The sequence below is a fragment of the Oryzias latipes genome, chromosome 1 (assembly GCF_002234675.1).
Source record: "Oryzias latipes chromosome 1, ASM223467v1".
Taxonomy (NCBI): Eukaryota; Metazoa; Chordata; class Actinopteri; order Beloniformes; family Adrianichthyidae; genus Oryzias; species Oryzias latipes.
In genome coordinates this window covers 31,302,654-31,326,059 of record NC_019859.2, presented here as the reverse complement: position 1 = coordinate 31,326,059, position 23,406 = coordinate 31,302,654, and the positions used below count along the sequence as shown (strand labels likewise).

At 39.2% G+C, this 23,406-nt stretch overlaps 2 protein-coding genes across 3 annotated transcripts in view; both read left to right on the top strand.

The window, feature by feature from the left end:
- Positions 1-215: 215 nt before the first annotated feature.
- psmd12 (proteasome 26S subunit, non-ATPase 12) lies at positions 216-20,480 on the top strand. Its single transcript, XM_023960450.1, has 11 exons — positions 216-433; positions 2,067-2,126; positions 8,882-9,010; positions 10,173-10,280; positions 10,443-10,547; positions 10,742-10,891; positions 11,013-11,147; positions 12,811-12,923; positions 19,460-19,634; positions 19,731-19,808; positions 19,932-20,480. The coding sequence occupies exons 1-11, from the start codon at positions 323-325 to the stop codon at positions 20,139-20,141; spliced, it is 1,374 nt and encodes a 457-aa protein (XP_023816218.1). The 5' UTR covers positions 216-322; the 3' UTR covers positions 20,142-20,480.
- A 967-nt stretch (positions 20,481-21,447) lies between these two features.
- The window catches only part of helz (helicase with zinc finger), a 57,733-nt gene continuing 55,774 nt past the window's right edge, over positions 21,448-23,406 (top strand). Inside the window, exon 1 of one of the 2 annotated variants that reach the window (XM_023960438.1) lies at positions 21,448-21,575. The gene's annotated coding sequence lies outside the window, so the exon portion shown is untranslated. The remainder of the gene's footprint in view (positions 21,576-23,406) is intronic. The other variant, XM_023960442.1, reaches the window with a different exon arrangement.

Genomic DNA, 23,406 nt, shown 5'->3' with positions numbered 1-23,406 from the left:
TAATCAAGCCCTGATTTGTAATAGTTAATTTAGTTCCGTCTTTTGTAATTAATATAAGTTAAATAAAAATCTTATTGAAAACTTTATTTATTTATTTATTTAAGCATGGGTAGTCAATTCAAACAGTTACTTCGGGATTAAGCTGACTACTAGCAGTGAAAGCTGTGGAGGGTCCTCAGTGGGTCCTTCAGGCGCCGCGGACAGCTCTTCGGTTCTTCTCTTTGATTGGTCACCTGGCAGCCTCGTTCATTTGACATCAAAATAGTTCGTGGCTGCAACTGATCGCTCGAGGAGAACCACCACCGCTAATTAAACTACAACAATGACTGAAGTCGAACGATCGGAAAGATCCGATGGGAAGATTGTGAAAATGGAGGTCGACTACAGTTCGACTGTAGATCAGCGTCTCCCGGAATGTGAAAAGATGGCTAAAGTAAGTAAGAAGGCTGAGTCATTGTGTCGCGCTATCCGCCGCCTGTGTTAGCATTCACGTTAGCATTTAACGTTTACAGTCGTAGCGCAGCCCAGAAGAAAGCCAATCATGAACAAATTCAGTGAACTTTTACATGTTTTTGGCGATATTCTATCTTTCCGAAAAGTTATTTACCGCAAACCTGTATCCTTCCGTGTCTTATCATGTTGATGGATTTCTTCTCTTATATGTTCTAATTCAGATTCTTTGTTTCTGTTTACTTCGAAAAAATAACTAAAAAACTACATCATGGGAAACAAAAAGAAGAAAACTTGTTTTTCCTCCCCTTTACATTTTTTGGGATTAGTCAAAAACATTTGTGTTTGTGTGTAATTTATATATATATATATATATATATATATATATATATATATATATATATATATATATATATATATATATATATATATATATATATATATATATACACCCTGATCTGACACGGATACATCAAGCTCAAGGCCCCAACTGACAGTGTGCTCAGTGAATGTCTCAAGCAATAAAGGGCAGAGGATACAGTGCTGGAGGACAGATCCTCATGGGAGGACAAACCCCTGCATGGGGTGTACCACCGGACCATAACTGAAGTGGCTGATATCAAGAAGTCCTACCAATGGCTAGAAAGGGCTGGCCTACAGGACAGCACTGAAGCGCTCATCCTGGCAGCTCAGGAACAAGCCCTGAGCACCAGAGCAATAGAGGCTCAGATCTACCACACCAGACAAGACTCAAGGTGTAGACTGTGCAAAGACGTGCCTGAAACAATCCAGCACATAACTGCAGGGTGTAAGATGCTGACAGGTAAAGCATACATGGAGCGCCACAATCAAGTGGCTGGAATAATATACAGGAACATGTGTGCAGAAGATGGACTGGAAGCCCCAAGGTCAAAATGGGAAACACCTCCGAAGTTGGTAAAGAATGAGAGGGCAAAGATCCTGTGGGACTTCCAGATCCAGACTGATAGGATGGTAATGGCGAACCAACCAGACATTGTAGTGGTGGATAAAGAACAGAGGAAAGCTGTTGTGGTGGATGTGGCAGTGCCAAGCGATGGGAACATCAGGAAGAAGGAACATGAGAAACTGGAGAAATACCAGGGACTCAGAGAAGAACTGGAGAAAGCCTGGAAAGTGAAGGTGACAGTGGTGCCTGTGGTAATTGGAGCACTCGGGGCAGTAACCCCCAAGCTGGAGGAGTGGCTACAACAGATACCTGGAAAGACCTCAGACCTCTCAGTCCAGAAAAGTGCAGTGCTAGGAACAGCTAAGATACTGCAGGACCCTCAAGCTCCCAGGCCTCTGGTAAAGGACCCGAGCTTGGAGGAGAAACCACCCGCGGAGGATGAGAGGGGCGTTTTTATATATATATAAAATAAATAAAAGCAGTTTTTTTCCCAAACAAGGTGATTTTGGAATTGTTTTTTTTTTTTTTTTTTGCTTTTATTCTTTAGGGTTAAAATACTTGCAAGCACTGCTGCAATGTGCCTTTTTTTCTGCAGCGACTACATGTGGCCAGCATGACTTTCCATCTGTTTTTGTGATTGGTTTCACGTGAATATGTGCACATCTGCCTTTTTTTTGTTTTTTTTCAGGATGGTAAGCTGCAGGAGGCCGTCGAGAGCTTGCTGTCTTTGGAGAAGCAAACCAGAACGGTAAGTCAGAATGGAGCCTGACTTGAAGGTTTTTGATGGCCTCACAGTCAAAGCAATAATCAATTCGTCCAACAGTGAAAAGCATCAGCATTAAATTTGTACTTTAAGTAGGGTTAAAGTGTTGCCTTCTGAAGAAGTTCTGTTTTCTCAACTTTAAAGTAGAAAGCAGGATTTTTATTTATTTATAGAGAATAAAAACCCTGCCATCTGTCTGTTTGTTACTGGAATGTAATCAAGTATTAATGTGTTTTTTAAAGTTTGCTCTTTAGTTGTCCTTTTCATCAGCTGTATTGTTCCAATGAATTTCATAAACACCAATATTATTTAATGCTTTGTGAACATTGCCAAATTTACCATGCGACTTGTTCGCTGTGGCGACCCCTGATGGGAGAAGCCGAAAGTGGAAGATTTAATGCTTTGTGATCCCCTTTAAAAAGCAGGTTTTGATGGGATTTTATCAGTTAGTAAACACTTTTTCTGCAATTTAATCACAAAATCACTAACTAGAAACAGTTGAAGCATTTCCTCAAGACACAAAAAAGTAATATTGCGGGGCGCTAGCGAGCAGGCAATGGAGTAGGTCGCATGTTTAGCGTGCTCTGCATAAATTAGCAAAAAAAGCCATAATACTCTAAAAAGTGCCAAGAAAACTCGTGCGGCTTAGCAACCTATCTTCTTTCCTCATCGCCTGGATTTTATTCTACAAGCTGAAATGGCAAGTAGTCTCCGCAAATATAAATATACGGGCAAAGCTGCTGCCTCTGCTAGCAAAGCGTGCTCAGACTCAGCTAGCTCCACACCTAGCACACCACCTGAAGAGCTAGGAGCACCAATGGAGCCGTGTGAACTGTCTGAGACGGGACTTCTAGATCTGAAGAGCGACATACTGGCCTCGATCAAATCAGAAATCACCCAGCTCTTCCAGACGGAGCTCGCAAAAGTGATAGCGAAGGAGTTCGGGGAGGTGAAAATGGAGATGCAAGCGGTCCGAACAGAGTTGGCCAACAACACCGCCACAGTGCGGTCAGAGTTGAAAGCAATTCAATCTACTGTGTCAGAGATGGAGCGAGGACTTTCAGGGTGTTCAGATGACATAACAACTTTACAAAAATCTGTCCAGCAGCTGGAAAAACACATGTCGATCCTCCAAGGAAAGTGTGTGGATATGGAAGGACGCATGCGGAGATCAAACATTCGCATATTGAATGTACCCGAGGAAGTTCCGACCACACCCGATTCAATCTCCAAACTACTCAAAGAGGTGTTGAAAATCAATAAAGAAGTGCTGATTGACAGATGCCACCGCGCTCTACAGACGAGACAAGCAGATGGGAAAGCCAGAGCGATCATCGCCAAGATGCACTACGATCAGGATTACACTGAGATCTTCCGCCGTGCCCGAGCTGCAGGTCCTCTCCTCTACAAAGGTGCCACCATCCTCATTTTTCCCGATTATCCACCGAGTGTAGCCAGCGCCAGGGCGGCCTTCAATGAGGTAAAAAAGCTTCTGCGTGGACGGGAGAACGTGCGTTATGGGCTGCTTCACCCGGCACAGCTGCGGATTACACACAATGGAATTGAAAAACGATTTAAGGATGCAGCACAAGCCATGACGTATGTGAAGGGAAATATTCTTTGAGGAGTGATTATTTTTTACTATTTTCTCTTCTTTTTTTTCCTCAATTTTTTCCTCATCTACGTTATTCCTGTGGGGTTTTTTGTCACACCGGGAGACTGACGGAAATGCTCATCTGTCACACACAAATCATACTTCCACTCTATATGACTACTAAAAGGATGGTAATCTGAATAAATAGGTAAACTATGATCGGAATGAACCATACCTTTTCCTCCCTTTTTTTTATTATTAAACTTTTTTTAATTCAATATATATATATATATATATATATATATATATATATATATATATATATATATATATATATATATATATATATATATATATATATTTTTTTTTGTGTGTGACCTCTTCACCTGCACCATTTTTGGACATTTAATCTGAATGTCAGATGTTAAAAGGCTTTTTGGTATTTCTACTCTTAAATATTTTTGCAGAGCAAACTGGACGCTAGAGTTCTAACAAGCACATAATGTGTGGATTTTGTTGTAAGAGGGTTGTTTATGATCACCATGTTCTTGTTGGTGATGGGTGGGGTGGGTTACCTGTTGCACCTAAAGTTATTTTATTTTCATCTGTTGCATCTATTTCTGTTAAAGTGATGAGATCTCATGTCTTACAGGTTGTATTTACTTGCCCAGATTAATACCTTAAAAATACTGTTTTTCATAGCCAATGGCTAGTCAGTTATTCAATAATCAGTATGGCTGTTGCCCAGTTAATTTTGTTAGCTGGAATGTCAAATCACTAAATCATCCATTAAAACGTAGGAAGGTGCTCTCACATTTGGAGCAGCTGAATACTGACATTGCCTTCCTCCAAGAAACTCATCTAAACACCTTTGATCACTCCAAACTTAGAGGGGGATGGGTGGGACATATTTTTCATTCTACCTTTCATTCTAAATCCAGAGGTACAGCCATTCTCATTAAAAAATCAATTTCTTTTAACATGACTAAAGTAGAAGCTGACCCGTCTGGAAGATATATAATAGTAGTGGGAAGATTGAATAATACTCCTGTTATACTGGCAAACATATATGCTCCTAATTGGGACAATGGTGTTTTTTTTACTGAAATTTTTTCCCGAATACCAAACATAGATTCGCACCATCTCATCCTCGGAGGTGATATAAATTGTGTACTAACTCCTTCCCTTGACCGTAGTTCGCCTAAATCCACACAACCATCACAGGCATCACAAGTGATCAACCAGCTTCTTAAAACATATGGAATGTTTGATGTCTGGAGATTCCGGAATCCCAATAGCAGAAGTTACTCTTTCTACTCACCAGTACACAAAACTTTCTCACGAATTGATTATTTTTTCCTTGATAGCAACCTACTTTCTCTAGTCAATAAGTGTGAATATCAAGCAATAGTTATATCTGACCATGCACCATTGTTAATGACATTGAAAATGCCAAGTCCAGGTAATAAATATCGACCATGGCGATTTAATACTCTACTGCTTTCAGATAGAGAGTTTGTTAAATTTATTTCAAAGGAAATAAAGGAATATATCACACGTAATAGCACCCCTGGAATGTCCTCTAGCTTAATTTGGGAATCATTAAAAGCATACCTTAGAGGCCAAATTATATCTTATAGTGCTAGAACGAAAAGACTTCTAACTGAAAAGATTAAGAGGATTGAAAATGATATTCTCCAATTAGATGATATGCTAGCTAACTCCCCTTCATCTGACCTGTTCAAAAAGCGCCTAGCTCTTCAGACCGAATATAATCTGTCGACTACACGGCAGATTGAAAATCTTTTAAATAAATGTCGATATAAATCATATGAACATGGGGAAAAGATAGGTAAAACACTCGCCCATCAGCTTCGTCATCAGCAAGTGGCTCAGGCTATTATAGCCATCAACACTGAACAGAATGTGAAGTTAACTGACCCTTTAGAGATTAATCAAAGGTTTCATACATATTATACACAGTTATACACCTCAGAATCTAAAAAGGATCAAGTACTTTTTGACAAGTTTTTTAGCAAGCTTAATCTGCCTAGAGTAGATGAGGAAGTATCTCAAAATCTGGAGAGACCTTTTAAAACAGAAGATATTCAGAAGGCCATAAATTCTATGCAAAGTGGGAAATCACCAGGACCAGATGGCTTCCCAAGTGAATTTTTCAAAACCTTTGCAAAAGATTTGTCCCCTATATTACTCTCAGTCTATGATGACTCCTCCCTCTCAGGTTCTCTCCCAGAGACTATGAGACAGGCTGTTATCTCTTTGATACATAAAAAAGGTAAAAGTCACTTAGAGTGCAGTTCTTACCGGCCTATCTCGTTATTAAATGTAGATAGTAAAATCTTTGCTAAGATACTAGCACATCGCTTGGAAACTGTTTTGCCCTCTATCGTATCTGATGATCAAACAGGGTTTATCAAAGATCGTCATTCTTTTCATAATGTTCGAAGACTCTTAAATATTCTTCATCATCCCTCTCCACCAGATACATCTGAAATAGTTCTCTCGCTTGATGCTGAGAAAGCGTTCGACCGTGTGGAGTGGGACTACCTTTTTTATACACTTAAAAAATTTGGCTTTGGCCCAAGGTTTATCTCATGGATACGTATTCTCTACTCTTCCCCAGTCGCAGCAATTCGTACCAATAATAATCTTTCACCTTTTTTTAAGCTGGGACGTGGAACAAGGCAAGGATGTCCCTTATCACCTTTATTATTCGCTTTGGTCATTGAACCTCTAGCAATTACTCTTCGAGGTGATGATTCTATTAAAGGTATTCAGAGAGGGGATTCTGAACACAAAGTATCTCTGTACGCGGATGACACATTACTATATATATCTGATCCCCTATACAGCCTTCCTCATTTATTCACACTTTTGCGTGAGTTTGGAAAAATATCAGGTTATAAAATAAATATGCACAAAAGTGAACTGATGCCCATAAATCCTGTTGCACTAAAAGATGTGTCAAATTCCATACCATTTAAATTAAGCCAGCATAAATTCAAGTATCTAGGGATTTGGATCACAAGCAATTATAAACATATGTACAAAACAAACTTTATTCCATTGTTAGATAGTGTAAAACAAGATCTGCAACGCTGGCAATCCTTACCAATTTATTTAGGAGGCAGAATTAATGTTGTTAAAATGAACATCCTACCTAAGTTTCTATATCTTTTTCAGTCTATACCTTTATTTTTAACAAAAACATTCTTTTCTAACCTAGACAAACTGATTTCATCATTTATATGGAATGGGAAGACTGCCCGCATTCGCAAAAATATTTTACAATACCACAAAGATTATGGGGGAATGTCACTTCCCAATTTCCAATACTATTACTGGGCAGCAAATATCCGTACATTACTTTATTGGCTAGAGACATCAAGTCATAAGGATCTTAAATGGTTAAATTTTGAACGAATGTCATGTCAATCTGCCTCTTTACACTCTCTACTTTGTTCAACAATACCACTGTCACAATCCCTCGACAAAATTTCACAGAACCCAGTAGTTAAACATGCACTTAAAATCTGGGCACAATTTAGGAGAAGCCTGCACCTTAAAAATATGTCAATCTATGCCCCAGTTGTGAAAAATATTATGTTTCTCCCTTCCATAACTGATAACTCTTTTACATATTGGTCCACAAATGGTCTGAGAACCCTGAAGGATCTGTTCATCGAAGGTCAATTTGTTTCATTTCAGAGACTAAAAAATGAATTTAAAATTCCTGATGTTCACTTCTTCAGATACCTTCAACTTCGAAGTTTTCTATCTACCACATTCACCCATTTCCCTTCGCGACCACCAGACTCACTTCTTGAAAACATCTTGACCTTTAATCCACAGTCAAAAGGACTCATCAGCAAAATATACACTGCAATCAACTCATCAAACACAGATCCACTGACTCATACCAAAAGAAAGTGGGAAGAAGATTTGGCTACGGACCTATCAGAGGATGTATGGCAGACTGCTCTTCAGAATATTTATTCATCCTCTATATGCTTAAGACAAAGGGTTATACAATTCAAGGTGGTTCACAGACTGCATTGGTCCAAAGTAAAGTTAGCTAAAATCAAACCAGACCTTAATGCTAATTGTGATCGTTGTGATAGGGTACCAGGTACACTTTCGCATATGTTTTGGTTTTGTCCGACACTAAGGGCCTTCTGGCACAACATCTTTCAACTTCTCTCTGACGCATTGGGGACACACATGGCTCCTGAGGCCTCAATTGCAATTTTTGGTGTATCAGAGTTCTCTCTGCGGCTTCCAAGTAAATCCAAAAGTGTGATCGCTTTCACTACACTTCTGGCCAGGAGGCTAATCCTCCTACACTGGAAAAACAAACAACCCCCTACTTTTAGGAAATATCTTGTGGATCTTATGTGCCATCTTACCGTAGAAAAAATCAGATATTCAATGAAGGGTTGTACTGCAGGGTTTTTTAATGTCTGGCAGCCAGTTCTGAGCAAGATCAAAGATATTGATCCATCGCTTCTTTCTGAGGGGTAACACTGTTACTCCATTCAGCAAAATCTTTTTTTATTGTATTTAATTATTTTTCTTTAGGGTGCAACAGGGGGGGTTTGTTTGTTTGTTTGGGGTATTAAGGGAAAAAAAAAAAAAAAAAGTTTGAATGTCTTTTACACTGTATATGTTGCTGAATACTCAAATAAAAAGAAACTTGAAGAAAAAAAAAAAAAAAAAAAAAAAAAAGTTATAATAAATTAATAAATTAATTGTTTAACATTAAAAAAAAAAAAAAAAAAAAAAAAAAAAAGTAATATTGCAGTGAGGCTTAGCTGTGCGTTTAATAAGATTAAGAGTTTGAGTTTAATGTAAAGGAACAACTATTTTGTACAGATTGTTTATACAACACAATTTATGCACAAAGGACAAACAGTTTGCATTAAGGACTGCAGGAACTGACACATATAACATTTAATTCTGAAATGTTTTAGGCTTATTCACTTTGCGTGCAGTAAGATGGAAGGAAAATTATAAACCATTAAACGTCAATGAAACAAAGAATGTGCTGTGGTTTGGGTGTGTGGTTTAAAAAACAAACAAACTTTTTTTTTAATATAAATACTGTAAGTCTGTGTGGTTCTTGCAGGCGTCAGATATGATATCCACATCCAGGATCCTTGTTGCTGTGGTCCAGTTGTGTTATGAAGCAAAGGACTGGGATGCGCTAAATGAAAACATCATGCTGCTGTCCAAAAGGAGGAGTCAGCTCAAACAGGTCAGTGTCTGTGATGACTCAGAAATAAAAACACATTTTTTAATTTTTTTTACAAACATTTGTTACAACAGAGTTTTAGGGGCAGTTTACAGTTTTTATTTTTAAATTACGCTTTTAAGTCGTATATTTATAAGAAAAATACCGGTAGTCATAACTGTTAAATTACAAGAATAAAGTTGTTAGTTTACCAGAAAAATTTCATAAATTAACGAGGAAACACCCCAACGTTGTCTGTTTATCGGAGCCTCGCTTGAAGATGAAAGATGTGGAGCATTTTTGTGAAGCTTTATTTACGGATAGGTTTCAAATAACAAAGAAATTATGAGCCTTTTGGCGACTCAAAACCAAATTCTTGTTAGTGTAGCCAGCTTTCCGGGGTTCAGTGTCGGTAAAGCGGAGTTTTATATGTAAAATATGGAACTCAGAGACATGTTTGGGTGCAGAGGATCGCAACTTCATTCTCCCTTTTCATTCAAATACCCAGAAGTCCATTTGTCACCTTACGTCATGAATCTGTCATGTGTAGAAAAAACACCAAAGTGGAAGGAAACGGTGTTTCATACGCCCCCCCCCTGCAGATGAAAAGTCCTGTTTCATCATGAAACAATAAAGAGGAATGAAAATAGTCTGTTATATTAGCATTAGAACGTTGAAAATGCCAAAAAGTGCTGCTCCTCAGACGGAAGCGTCACACAGACGTAGAGATGTTGGGTTTGGTGGAGGAAGAAAGGATTGAAGTGGACATCTGCAGGGACACCGATGTCTTCATCAACAGACTGCAGAGATCCTGAAAGCCACCCGTAATTAAATAAAACATCAATAAATTGTCGATCAAACAAATGAGCTTCCAAACATTTGAAACTTTATCAATTAACATTCTGTTTAACTGTTAGACTAAGTTTAGTCGGTCTGCTCTGCTGCTGCACAACGTTCACTTGCTGCTCTGTACGCTCACTTTAGTCTCGTAGTTTACAGGGTTTTTTTCTTGTAAATATGCGACTTTAAATCTTGGAAATTTCCTTTTTTTTTTTTTTTTTTTGGTGGCCCTAAAACTCTGCGGTAAAATGTTGCCCAAATGGTTTATTTGGTTTGAGTTTTTCTGGTGGTGTTGTGCTTGTTACTGGAACCTCTGAGCATTATTCTGCTGTGCTCTTTCTCTCAGGCTGTTGCCAAAATGGTGCAGGAATGCTACAAATATGTGGACGCAATGAGTGACCTGACCATCAAGCTGAGGCTTATCGACACACTGCGCACCGTCACTGCTGGCAAGGTTTGGCTTCCGTCCTTTCATTGGGCGGTCTCAGGGACGCAGCAGTAGTTCCCTCACACGTTGTGTGTAGAAAGAAAAGAGTGATGGAGCTAAGGGTCACCATCTTGCTGTATAGAGAGACACGAATACTTCATTAACTGCGTCTTTTTGTGAACCCTGCAGATCTATGTGGAGATTGAGCGTGCCAGACTAACAAAGACTCTGGCAAACATCAAGGAGCAGAATGGGGATGTCAAAGAGGCTGCTGCTATTCTTCAGGAGCTGCAGGTGAGAAGCTGAGATAACTTATTACCTCTCTGTTTGAACAAAAGTGTTACGAAATAGCTATGTGGCGCAAATATGGCTTATTTATTATACTGGTGCGAAATAGACTTAACAGGGGTTGTTTTTTTTTAAATGAAACTTGTCTTAAGATGTGTGTTTCTGTGTAGAAATCCTTCTTCTTTTGCTTCCCTGGTCAGGTTGAAACGTACGGCTCCATGGAAAAAAAGGAGAAAGCCGAATTCATCCTGGAACAGATGAGGCTCTGCATTGCTGTCAAGGATTACGTTCGCACCCAGATCATCAGCAAGAAGATAAACACCAAATTCTTTCAAGATGAGGGCACTGAGGTGAGAAGCTGAAATATCTGACATTGTTCTGTTGTGTTTCAATGGTTTGCTTTCAAAAAGCCTCTCTAATGAACAAAGATAAAAACCAAACCCTTCCATTATTTCCCTTCTGATCTCTCAGGAGCTGAAGCTGAAGTACTACAACCTGATGATTCAAGTGGATCAGCATGAAGACTCCTACCTGTCCATATGCAAACACTACAGGGCTATTTATGACACCCCCTGCATCCTGGAGAAGAGCAGCGAATGGCAACAGGTGGATGTGTTTTCCTAACGCTTTCAAGTCAGGATGCAGTTCATTCACTTTTAAGTTCCTAATGTATTGATTTTTCTTATTCAATATCAGTGTCATTGAGGGATCAGTAATGGTAAAACACAGCCAATCATACACTCCCTGGCCATTTTACTAGGAACACCTGTCCAACTGCTTCTCAATGCTAACTTCTAACCAGCCAATCACATGGCAGCAAGTCAAAGCATTTAGGCATGTAGACATGGTCAAGACGGTCTGCTGCAGTTCAAAACGAGCATCAGAATGAGGCAGAAAGGTGATTGCAGTGACTCTGAACGTGGCATGGTTGTTGGTGTCAGACGGGTTGGTCTGAGGATTTCAGAAACTGCTGATCTACTGGGATTTTCACCCACAACCATCTCTAGAGTTTACAGAGTATGGTCAGGAAAAGAGGAAATATCCAGTGAGCTGCTGTTCTGTGGGCAGAAATACCTTGTTGATGTCAGAGGAGAATGGTCAGACCGGTTCCAGCTGATAGAAAGACAACAGGAACTCAAAGAACCACTGGTTCCAACTGAGGTCTGCAGAAGATCATCTCTGAACGCACAACACGTCCAACCTTGATGCAGATGGGCTACAGCAGCAGAAAACCACACCGGGTGTCACTCCTGTCAGCTAAAAACAGGAAACTGAGGCTACAATTCACACAGACTCACCAGAACTGGACAATAGAAGATTGTCTGGTCTGATGAGTCTCCATTTCTTTGCTACATTCTGATGGAAGGGTCAGAATATGGAGTCAACAACATGAAAGCATGGATCCTTCCTGCATCTATCATTGGTCCAGGCTGGTGGTGGAGGTGTCATGGTGTGGGGGGATATTTTATTTACACACTTTGGGCCCCTTCGTACCAATTGAGCATAGTTCCAACACCACAGCCTACCTGAGTTGTTGCTGACCATGTCCATCCCTTTATGACCACAGTGTACTATCTTCTGATGGCTACTTCCAGCAGGATAATGCTCCATGTCATAAAGCTGGAATCATCTCAGACTGTTTTCTTTGATAATGACAATGAGTTCGCTGGACTCAAATGTCCTCCTCAGTCACCACATCTCAACCCAGTAGAACTGTGGTCCCAAACCCTCAGGCCAATTTGAAAAATAGGTTTTTCAGACTTTAGCCCAGAACAGGCCAGTCCATGAAAATATCTGACAGTTAACCGGTCCATGGCCAGAAAGTTGTTGGGGACCACTGCACAAGAGCACTTTTGGGATGTGGTGGAGATTGGCATCATCTGCAGCAACTGCGTGATGCTGTCAGGTCTGTATGGACTAAACTCTCTGAGGAATGTTTTCAGGACATTATTGAATTAATGCCACCAAGGCTTGAGGCAGTTCTGAGGGCAACAGGGGGTCCAACCCTCTACTAGCAAGGTGGACCTAACAAACTGACCAATGAGTGTGTTTTCATGCGTTGTTTACCATAATGAGAAGACAGACGGATCAAATGGATCATGATCCATTTACGGTTTAATGTCTTTTTCTTTCTTTTTTTTTTCTTTTTGGAAACGATTCTTTCCAAACATGTGCTCCGGACCTGGTAGTCTTTCTGTCTAATGTTACTTTTCTAAACTGCCACAGGCAACAAGAATGTGTTTCTAAATAAATGATGATTTTGTTGCAGGCCCTGAAGAGCGTGGTTCTGTATGTGATCCTCTCTCCTTATGACAACGAGCAGTCGGACCTCGTGCACAGAATCAGTGCCGACAAGAAGTTGGAGGAAATCCCTAAATACAAGTATGGTTTCTCTTGTAACAAATGCTGGTTTGTTGACATTAAAACACCCGATAAATATCGGATATAAACATACGGTCTAAAGTTGGATGTCCACTTTCCGAGTTGTTGCATCAGAAAAAAGCGAAAACGACGGTGATGTGCTCGTAAAGTGACATCTATCTCACTCTCTGCAGATGTTTCCTCTGGATGTGACCTTTAACCCTCTTAGTGGGACATAATGTTGAGTTTAATGCCTTTGTAGAGACGTTATTGATTGGTAGCAGATCTTTGTCTTCAGTCTATTTAACACAGGGGTCTCAAACTCAATTTACCTGGGGGCCACTGAAGGCAGGGTCTAGCTGAGGGAGGGTCGCAACTTCAACACACACACACGCAACTTGCCTAACGTGCCTAACCGTAACCAAAACCTAAACCTTCCTCCGGGTCTGTGCGGCCCAGAGAAAAGTTCAGCACCGGCTGCAAGTATTTAGAAAATTACAAGCGAATAAACACGTTCTAAAAAGGAAAGTAAAGAACTCCTTAATGTGGTCCCGTCTTAAATGTTCCCCTGCTTTCAAGCCCGGTCAATGCCACGCCCCCAAGAGTCATTTACTCCACTATGATTGGTTGGTTCGTCAGCTCAACACAACGCTGAAAAGGTGTCATTCAGACTGGCGGGCCGCATTAACATTAAACTTTCATATAAAGGCAGGGGCCGCAAAATATCATCTTGGGGGCCACAAATAGCCCGCGGGCCGCGAGTTTGAGACCCCTGATTTAACAGGACCTATTTGGGGAGAGCTGGTGATCAGAGCGCAGGTTTTACAGCAATGCTCAGAAATGGGGGAATGGATCAAAATACCACTTTGTTTTTTTTTGTGAGGATTTAACATTATAATACACGTAATAGCTCAAAAAGTAGAATTCCCATGATATAGGCCCTTTAAAGAGAAAAGTGCATTAAGTGTTTAGTGAGGAGTTTTAAACTGTTAAAGTAATATTTCTGCCACTACACTGAGAACAAAGGTCAAAGTTTGGAAATCAAAATTTCCTCATTTGTAAACAAAATGTTTTTTTTTTAACAGTATGATATGAGAATCCTAAGTTTGCTTTAAGAAACCTTTTCTTTGGTGTTGAAATGCATTTCCGTGTTTCCGAAGCGTTGTGCCTTGAATCTCACTTTCTTTCTATCTTTGAAATTCTCAACTCTGAGTTACGCCCTTTGTGCCACCAGACTTCCAATCACAGACAAGATTGTTCATGCTCATTTGTTTAAATTCTGTCCAATCTAGTGGTTTTGCCTGCTCATTTGCAGTTTAACAAGGTATTTTTTTTTTTAAACTGAACATTTTGTTTGTAATTTAGGAAACTTTGATTTCAAAGCTGTGACTTTTGTTCTCAATGTGGTGGCAGAAATTTTACGTCTATAATCCTCCTACTTTGCAGATCGCGGGCCTATGGCCGGTTACTTTTAGAACGGAACTCTTGCAGTAAATGAGGGACCACTGTACTAAACGTACAATTAACTTGCATCAAGAAAATTCCAAGGTTTTAGCAGCCAGGCTGTTATTTTTCTCGAGTGGAAGCACATCTCTCCTCTGCTGAATAACAGATTGACACAGAAACGTTTAAATGTACTTTTTTTTTTAGTTTTTCAAAGTTGCACCCCACGCCAAATATTTTTATCTGTAGACCTGACTGGCTGCATCAGTGACTAATGCACATCCCCAATTACACATTATAGTATTCTATAGTATCATCATTTTTGAGCTTTTAAGTGTATTATAATTTTAATTCTTCACAAAAAAAAAACCCAAAGTGGTATTTTGATCCAGTCACGCATTTCCGAGTATTCCTCTAAAAAATTGCTTTCTGAGCCCCAGCCCCTCCCAATCTGTGAAAATGAGTGAGTACTCACATTGTGACATCACAAAGTGAGGAACAGCCCCTTCCAGGAAGAGTCTGTGCTGTCAGCACCGCCCCCAGGCTAAGACACACCCACTTTCTCCACGGAGCTAAGCACGTTTATTTTATATGCACAACATGCACACCCATCTTTGCAAAAGTTCAGATGTTTGTTTTTGACACGCTGCTGAGGCCGACTCTAGGTTGACGTCATGAAATGGGCGGAACCGACACGTAGCGAAAGGCGGAGCCTCAGAGACAGAAGTCTTACTTCTGGGTAGGAAAAAGGGTTGTGACAATAACTCCTATTTCATTTTAAAAAATTGTTCTTTAGTAATATATTAACATATAGAAATAGTTTACTCTGAAAGGTGTAAGAATAGCATGATTTAAGCCTTTAAATGCAACTTCAACGTTCTTTATTATTTCTTCTTGCAAACATGACTGATATTTATTCCTCACTAGTTGCCTGGGCCTCAAACACTATGGCAGCTGCAGGTTGTGGTTCTAGATTAACAGTTTTTTGTTGCTGCTTCTCCTTAGTGTTTTGTAACTTCTGACAGATTAAAAGTCCTTTGGTTTGATGATTCTGCTAAAACCTCGGGTTACAGTGTTTGCTGTGTGTTTGCTAAAGAGGTTTGGACTTGTCAGAGCTGACATGGAAATTAAAGATGGGATTTATTGTTCTTTACTAAACACAACAGCCTTGCCGTGATGACACAAACACACATGACAGATTTGTCATATTTGACTAATTGCTATATTTTTCAAGCATTTTATTGTAGTGGTGCCCACAGTTTCTCGCTTTCAGTGAGGTGTGTATTTTCACAGGGAGAGAAAGAGCTAACTGATAATATTATGATTAAAAAAACTTTTACCATGTTTAAGAAAACCAAACTGCACAGAAAGAAGAAGTCTACTTTGGGTTCCCGTAAAGGTGTTACCCACGAGCCTTTCCTAATCTGAAAGCATTGAAGCGGTCCGTCCTGCAGTCATGCAGTTATTAATAATAATAATAATAATAATAATAATAATAATAATAAATTTTATTTCAAGCGCCTTTCAAGTCACCCAAGGTCGCTGTACAAGGTTAAAATATGAAAAAACAGAATAAAACATCAATAAGAAATTAACAGGGTAAAACATGAGTAAACATAAAGACATAAAAAAAAACATTTAAGATAAATACATAAAAATTATAGGATAGAAAAACAGACAGACAAACAGACAAATGAGGTTGCGTTAACTGAATGGATTAACTGTATGATTGTTTGAAGAGACGAGTCTTGAGTTTGGATTTGAATAGTGGCAGTGTGTCGGTATTCCGTAAATCTGGAGGAAGAGAATTCCATAGCTGAGGGGCGGAGCGACTGAAAGCTCTTCCCCCCATGGTGGCAAGACGGGCAGGTGGGACATGGAGTTGGAGAGAGGAAGTGGAACGGAGATCGGGAGGGAATGGAAATGTGAAGAAGATCAGAAAATGTAGGGTGGAGCCAGGTTAAGGAGTGCTTTGAAGGTGATGAGGAGAATCTTGAAACTAACCCTTTGTTTTATGGGAAGCCAGTGTAAGTTTTGGAGAATTGGTGTGATGTGGTGGGATAACGGGGTCCTGGTGATGATGCGGGCTGCAGCATTTTGGAGAAGCTGCAATTTTTTGAGAGTTTTATTGGGCAAACCAAACAGGAGGGAATTACAATAATCGATCCGAGACGTAAGAAGACTATGAACAAGTACAGCAGTTGTATGAGGTGTGAGAGAAGGGCGGAGACGAGATATATTGCGGAGATGAAAGTAAGCAGAACGGGTGATGTTATTAATATGAGATTGGAACGAAAGTGAGCTGTCGAGGATGACACCAGACTCTTTACCTGGGGGGAGGGAAGAACAGAGAAGTCGTTGATAGAGTTGGAGAAGCTATTGGATTTGGAAATAGTGGATGGAGTGCCTACAAGGAGGACTTCAGTTTTGGAACTGTTGAGTTGCAGAAAATTGGAAGAGAACCAGGAATGGATTTCTTGCAGACAGAGGGTAAGGGAGGAAGGAGGAAGTGATGAGGAGGGTTTCGTAGAAATGTAGAGCTGGGTGTCGTCCGCATAGCAATGGAAATTAATGTTGTGTTTATGGAAGAGAGAACCAAGAGGGAGGATGTAAATGATGAAGAGAAGGGGACCTAGGACAGAGCCCTGGGGAATACCAGCAGAGTGTGTGAAGGTGTTTGACATATGAGGTTTAATGTGGATAAATTGACTACGGTCTGATAAGTATGAAGAAAACCAGGACAGAGGGGTGTGAGAAATACCAATAGTTTGAAGTCTGTGAATAAGAATATTGTGGGAGATGGTGTCAAAACCAGCGGTTAAATCAAGGAGAATGAGAATGGACAGTGAACCGGAGTCTGAAGCTAAGAGGAGGTCGTTTGTGATTTTTAAAAGAGCTGTTTCTGTACTACGGAGTGGGCGGAAACCAGATTGAAAGTGTTCATAGATGTTGTTACTGGAAAGATGAGCACGGAGCTGAAGAGCAACAGTTTTTTCAAGGATTTTGGAAATAAAAGGTAAATTGGAGGCTACAGTTTGATGATGACACCAGGTTTGTAATCCATAGATCAAGAAGTTCATTCTTTGCTGATATGTAGGTTTTTGTTTTAAAACTTTGGTTTGCAAAATTAGATGGCTTCAACTGAAAGCATGATGGGTAGTTTGTTTAGATCACATTATTTAAAGCTGCGCTTTTTAAACATTTTTTTTAGCCAAGACACACTCTTGACAAAAATCACGAGGGACACAACAACTGAAAACGTAAAAGAAAAAGTGTAGACTAAAAATGATGGAGCAGTCCAGGACCAACATTATATTCGTTTTTAATAAGATAAAAGAAAAAGTGAACGTGCTGAAGTTTTATTCCAGGTTTTTGTTTTGTCTAAAATCAAAAAATGTAGCTTAAAAATTATGTCTTTCTTTTGGGGGGAAAATTACTATTTTTAATAATTAATACTTTTATTTATGTTTCTTTTATTTTGTTATTACTTATACAGGGAACAGGCAAGCAATTGACACCACCCAGTTGCCCTTGGGCAAGACCATTAACGCTACTGCCTACCAGCATGAATGTGCATGAATGATCCCGGTGATGGTCAGAGGGATCGTATACGCGAACTGGCAGCCACGCCTCTACCATAACCAAGTATGAATGAGGAGTGAATGAATAATGGACACATTGTAAGCGCTTTGAGTGTCTGGAAAAGCGCAGACAAATCCAATCCATTATTATTATTATAATTATTATTATCATTCCTATGATCCTACCAGAATGATCTGTCTGAGTTGTTAATCAAATCAACCTATACCTTTACACATATTTCATTTTCACTTGATTATATTGCAAGAAATCCAAGGGAATCTGGAAAACTTCACATGCATTGTTCAGTAGCAGGTATTTCTCTCTGAGTCAGACTGGTTGAATTTTTGGCTAAAGATGTCCTGGATCCATTTTAGGTCAATGAATTGGGTTGATCAAAATGAACCAAAATCTATAATGAATTACATCAGCAAACACAAATTATGGTTTGAATCAAATTGTGGTGTAAAAGAATTGTTACACCTCTACCTAAACATAATTTATTTCAGTAAAACTTGAATGAATTTATTCTCTAATTTTAAAATATTGGCACAGAATACACACAGGATGGCTTTGGATCTTTTCACAAGTATTAGGATGTCTTAAATAATACCTGAAATAAGACCTAATAAATACGATCTCTATTTTTCCTCTGTCTCCATAAAATAATAAAAATTAATAATCTGGGATTTCTGAAGCTCACAAACTGGTTGTAAATCATTTCTCGCCATGTAGCTGAAGTTTTTCAGTCTGGTTAAAAGTTCCACGCTGCGCTGAACTTTCAGCCTTAATCTCCCCCAAAACTTCACACACCAACAACATCTAAACCAGCAAAACACGGTTGTTTCCATTAGAACGAGGACTAAACAGCAGTTTGGAAGAAGAGCGCAGAGCTGCTGCTGCAGCAGTGCTAAACGGCAGAGACCCAACCACTGCGCAGAAAAGCACGGCAGCTGTGTGACAGACTTTCAAACAGACAAATGTTTATGATCAGATAATCAAATCAAACTTTATTTATTTTTTTAAAAAAGCGATAAACTATTTTAGTATAGAAATTGGTACAATTTGGTTCAATTGTTAATAAATGAATATGAATTCCAAAATACATAGAAGAGACAGAAATGAATTTGATGGGGGAGAAAATGGCTTAACGGTCTTTTGTGATAGGCGTATTGCACAGCTTGATATCGCAATAACGGTATATTTGTGATTTATTGTGCAGGCTTAATATTCAGTTTTTGGAAAGGGTGAGTGTGTGATGTGTAAAACCCCAACTTAATATGCTGCATATTAGTTTGTCTTACATTTGGTTTAAACAGGATTTAAAGGCTTTAACTTAACATTCTTAACACATCCTTTCATCCGGTTCAGAGAACTGGACCTTATTTTCTTTTCAAAGTGCAATGAAGTCCTGTATTCTACCTGCACCGTAGTTTTTCTTTTCTTCAGAAAATCTGCTTTTCCTAACCTGGAATGTGAGGCATTTGCCCTCTGAGTTGGATTAGACAAATAAACCATCTTTCTTTTCTTCCTAGGGATCTTCTTAAGCAGTTCACTACCATGGAGTTGATGCGCTGGGCCTCCTTGGTGGAGGACTATGGGAAGGAGCTGAGAGATGGCTCACCGGACAGCCCAGCCACGGATGTGTTTTCTTATTCAGAGGATGGGGAGAAGAGGTGGAAAGACCTGAAGAACAGAGTTGTGGAGCATGTAAGTCCTAAAGGCAAATAGAAAGAAACTGTGGAAGAGCAATGAAAAACTGCCCTCATATGTGCATGCCTGTAACGGTTTGTGGTCTGTCCCCAGAACATCCGAATAATGGCTAAATATTACACAAGAATCACAATGAAGAGGATGGCTAATCTTCTCGACCTTTCCATCGATGTAAGCAAGTTTTAAAGTCTGCGCTAAAACCACAGAAACGGATTTTATTCAGGGTTTAACTTGAATAAAAAAATGAAAAAAAGGATTTTAACCAAATCTGTTTGTTCTTAAATACTTGAACAGGAATCAGAGGAGTTCCTTTCCAGCCTGGTGGTAAACAAAACCATCTATGCCAAGGTGGATCGACTCGCTGGCATCATCAACTTTCAGAGACCCAAAGACCCCAATGATCTGCTCAACGATTGGTCACACAAACTCAACTCTCTCATGTCTTTGGTTAACAAAACCACACACCTTATTGCCAAGGAAGAGATGATCCACAACTTGCAGTGATACAACAACGTTCTTTGTTTTCTATTTTTGATTCTGCTGGGCACCCGTACTTTTGAACACGCAGCAAACTGAGCAATGTTTGACTGCAGCTCAACTGGAGTCTCAGAATTGAGGAAAAATAAGACACATCCTTTCAATAGTGTTTTGTTTTTACTGTGTAGTAACGCAAACAAATCTTTCTGGTTTTCATTTAACCCAATGACCTTTGCAACCATTTGATGGAAAATTACATCCTCGTTTTTTTTTTTCAATTGCTTTATGAAAACGTGGTTCAGCCTGTTGTTTTCATTGTGTACTGTACTTAGCAAGGCAAACAATAAACTTGTTTGGTGAACTTGTTTTAGCTTCAATGTTAATGACAATAAACTTGAATTGTCTTCACATATCTCAGTGTAATCTAAACACAGTGACATGTATAGACTGTCTGTGGTGGTGATCACAGCCTACAGGAAAAGCATTCAGGGTCCAACCTGGAGCAACAGTTACTTTACACATGTTCTGCAGCCATTTCTATGAGCACAGAACCCCTAAAAACATTGTTCTCAATTGGAAATGAAACTATTTTTGCGAGGAATAATGTGCTTCTTTAAACCTTGTGCTATTTTGTGGGGTCCCAACGTTGCAAGTGGGGTCATCTGGACCCCACAAGATGGCACAAGGGCTAAAGTTAAAACTTAGTTTTCTTTATTAAAAAGTCAGTTCATACAATCCAGCCGTTCCTCTTCAGTTTCACAAATTGAGCAGCATTTTTATGAAAAAATCATTTCACAGTTTGAGGCTGATAAAAAGGTCAAAGTAGGTCAATGTATGCTGATATCTGAATTGGTTTCTCTGTATGCAGAATCAAAGGGCAAGGAATTCATAAATGAGCGTACGCCCTTGTGGATTTTATTTTCCTTAACAAAAGCTAAACTTGTGCCGCACTTGCATCCCAAAGTCAAAAATGTTTCTGATTAAAAAAAAAGATGCAATGTGGAAACGTGTCTCCTCCCTAAAATCCTCTCACCAATGCTGTCTGCATGTTTTGCATATTGCATCATGAGTAAAAGCTGCAGACAAACTGTTTTAGTGCCATGTGGTGTACACTCAGAGGCTATAGCAGAAATGCTCATGTGACAAATAAGGAGGTTTTTTTTGCTGTTAGCACGAACTTCCTTAGGGAAGTATAAACATTGCAGCAAACGCTCTTATATAATTGACGCTTTTGAAGGCTTCAGCCAGAACTGATTCCAATAGATTAAAAGGCGTTTATTTTACATGCTGCTTTATCTGTTTTTCATATTTCTTTACTCTATAGAGAACACAGTGCAAAGTTACGCACGCATGCACGCGCGCGCTCTCGCGCAGTCCTCTCAACCTTCAGCTCAGTACATCCCACTATGCTTTGCGATGGACTGACAAGTGGATCCAAGATGGCGTAGAAAGTAAAGCTAGGTAAGTGTTGACTTCCCATTTTTAGTCCTTTTAAATGTCTCTTAACGTCGCAGAGGCACCGACAAGAATCCCCTTCAGGCATCACCAAGACGACAGAGAATTATTCAAGTCCATGCATTCACTCCAACAATGTGTCGTAAAAATAATATGCACATAAACAGCGAGCCATAATGTCAGGCCCCAAACCGTTTTGTTTCGGCGAACCTAGCTAGCTAGCTCGCTAACAAGAGCAAACTAGCCAGCTATTCTTGTGATCTTTGCCAGATATTTTTGAGCCAAGAAAGGTCGTGTTTCTTGGAAAGCTTTTTACTCTTAGTCTCTCTGGTAGCAACATCGATTGTTTAGCCCAAGCGAGTAGATTAAGTGAGCTCCGACTGTGCGTGTGAAATCATTTTTAACAGCTTTACGCTGCCGTCATCGGCTTGATTTGCAGCAGGAGTCATGGGCAAGTTTTCCAGCCAAACAAAAAAACAGAGGAAAACACGCCATTACAGCAGAGGGATATTAGAAGTGCATGTTAGTTTGAATGTCTGCTCGTTGTTGCTGAAAAAAATGTGCGCACGTTTCGATTGTTTTTTTCTTTCTTCTTCTTTTCTTCGTTAATTTGCTGCTTCGGATGCTGCCAACAAAAATAACGTTACAGTCAGGATGAAAGCACAACTGTATTCCTGTTATCAAGCCATCCCATCCAAACACTTTAGTGACTTCTAATCGCTTATGTTCTATTCAACCATACAAAAAGAAAAAAAAAAGTTAGTCGTCCAGTGCATCCCGCCAGATAACTTTATTATTGCTATTACGTCAGATTCTAGATTTTGAAGTTTTAACACATAACATCACATACAGGCGTAATCATACTTTTACTATATTTGCTATAGTTGATTAACAATATTTTTATTTTATGTTTTACTCTTTTTGTTAATAGTAACGTTATAATTAGGATTGGGTGATGTGCAAAAATGGACATTCTGGGGATAACATTGGGCTTTTATTTTGTAGGCCCCTCATGTTGCTGCTGCATTTTGATGGAATGACTGTTGCTGAATGTAAACCTCTTCAGTTTTAGGGATTTTCTTTTGTTGTCCTAATTTTTTTTATTTCGATCGCTCATATGTCCATTTTTAAGGGCAAAATTTGTAAATGCATTTGTCAGTATACTGTGACCTGCTGCGAGTATAAAAATGATGGACCTGGACTTTTGTTGGAAAAAAAACTATTATTTTTTGTTTAGTTCAACTTTATACTCATGTGCTTATAGTCCAGGTTTGTTGGACTGTATGCTATTTTGCAGAGTCTAGAGATTTTCCAGTTTCCCTATAAAATAATTCAAAATAATTACAAATTACTTTAAAAAATTTAAAATGGGGGCAAGCTTTCTGAAAGCTTTTTGTTTATCACATTTATTTAGTTTTTGTCGTGTAACTCAGCAAATTTGAGCAAGAAGAAACTAATGTCAACAGTGTCTGATAATTGTTTTTCTTTTGAGTAGTTCGACTTTGAAAAATGTATGGAATTTAGGACACGGCTCATGCGTGTAATTACCATGTGATAGTGGCTGAGCAGTTTTGAGTTTACAGGCCAAAAATATTTAAAGTTGGGAGGTGTGATGGGTCTAATCTGAATATCCTAATTTTTCATAGGCAGCTACATTTTTGCCAGATTCCCTTATAAATTAAGTCATGTGGCAGGATTTTTAGAGGTGCTTTTTTTTTTTAACTTTTTTAACTTTTTCAGTATCCTAATTAAGGAAAATGTTTATGTTCCTGCTAAGTGTCTGACCACATAGAAGATTGTCTAAAATCAACTATTACTACTGCTATTGGAAAGACAG

What these genes read in the sequence shown, in the direction of transcription:
- psmd12 (XM_023960450.1), top strand. Translation starts at nt 323, where the DNA reads ATGACTGAAGTCGAACGATCGGAAAGATCCGATGGGAAGATTGTGAAA. An exon ending in GCACCGTCACTGCTGGCAAG is followed by an intron (nt 10,281 to 10,442) that starts GTTTGGCTTCCG and finishes TGAACCCTGCAG; the next exon opens with ATCTATGTGGAGATTGAGCG. An exon ending in GAGGAAATCCCTAAATACAA is followed by an intron (nt 12,924 to 19,459) that starts GTATGGTTTCTC and finishes TTTTCTTCCTAG; the next exon opens with GGATCTTCTTAAGCAGTTCA.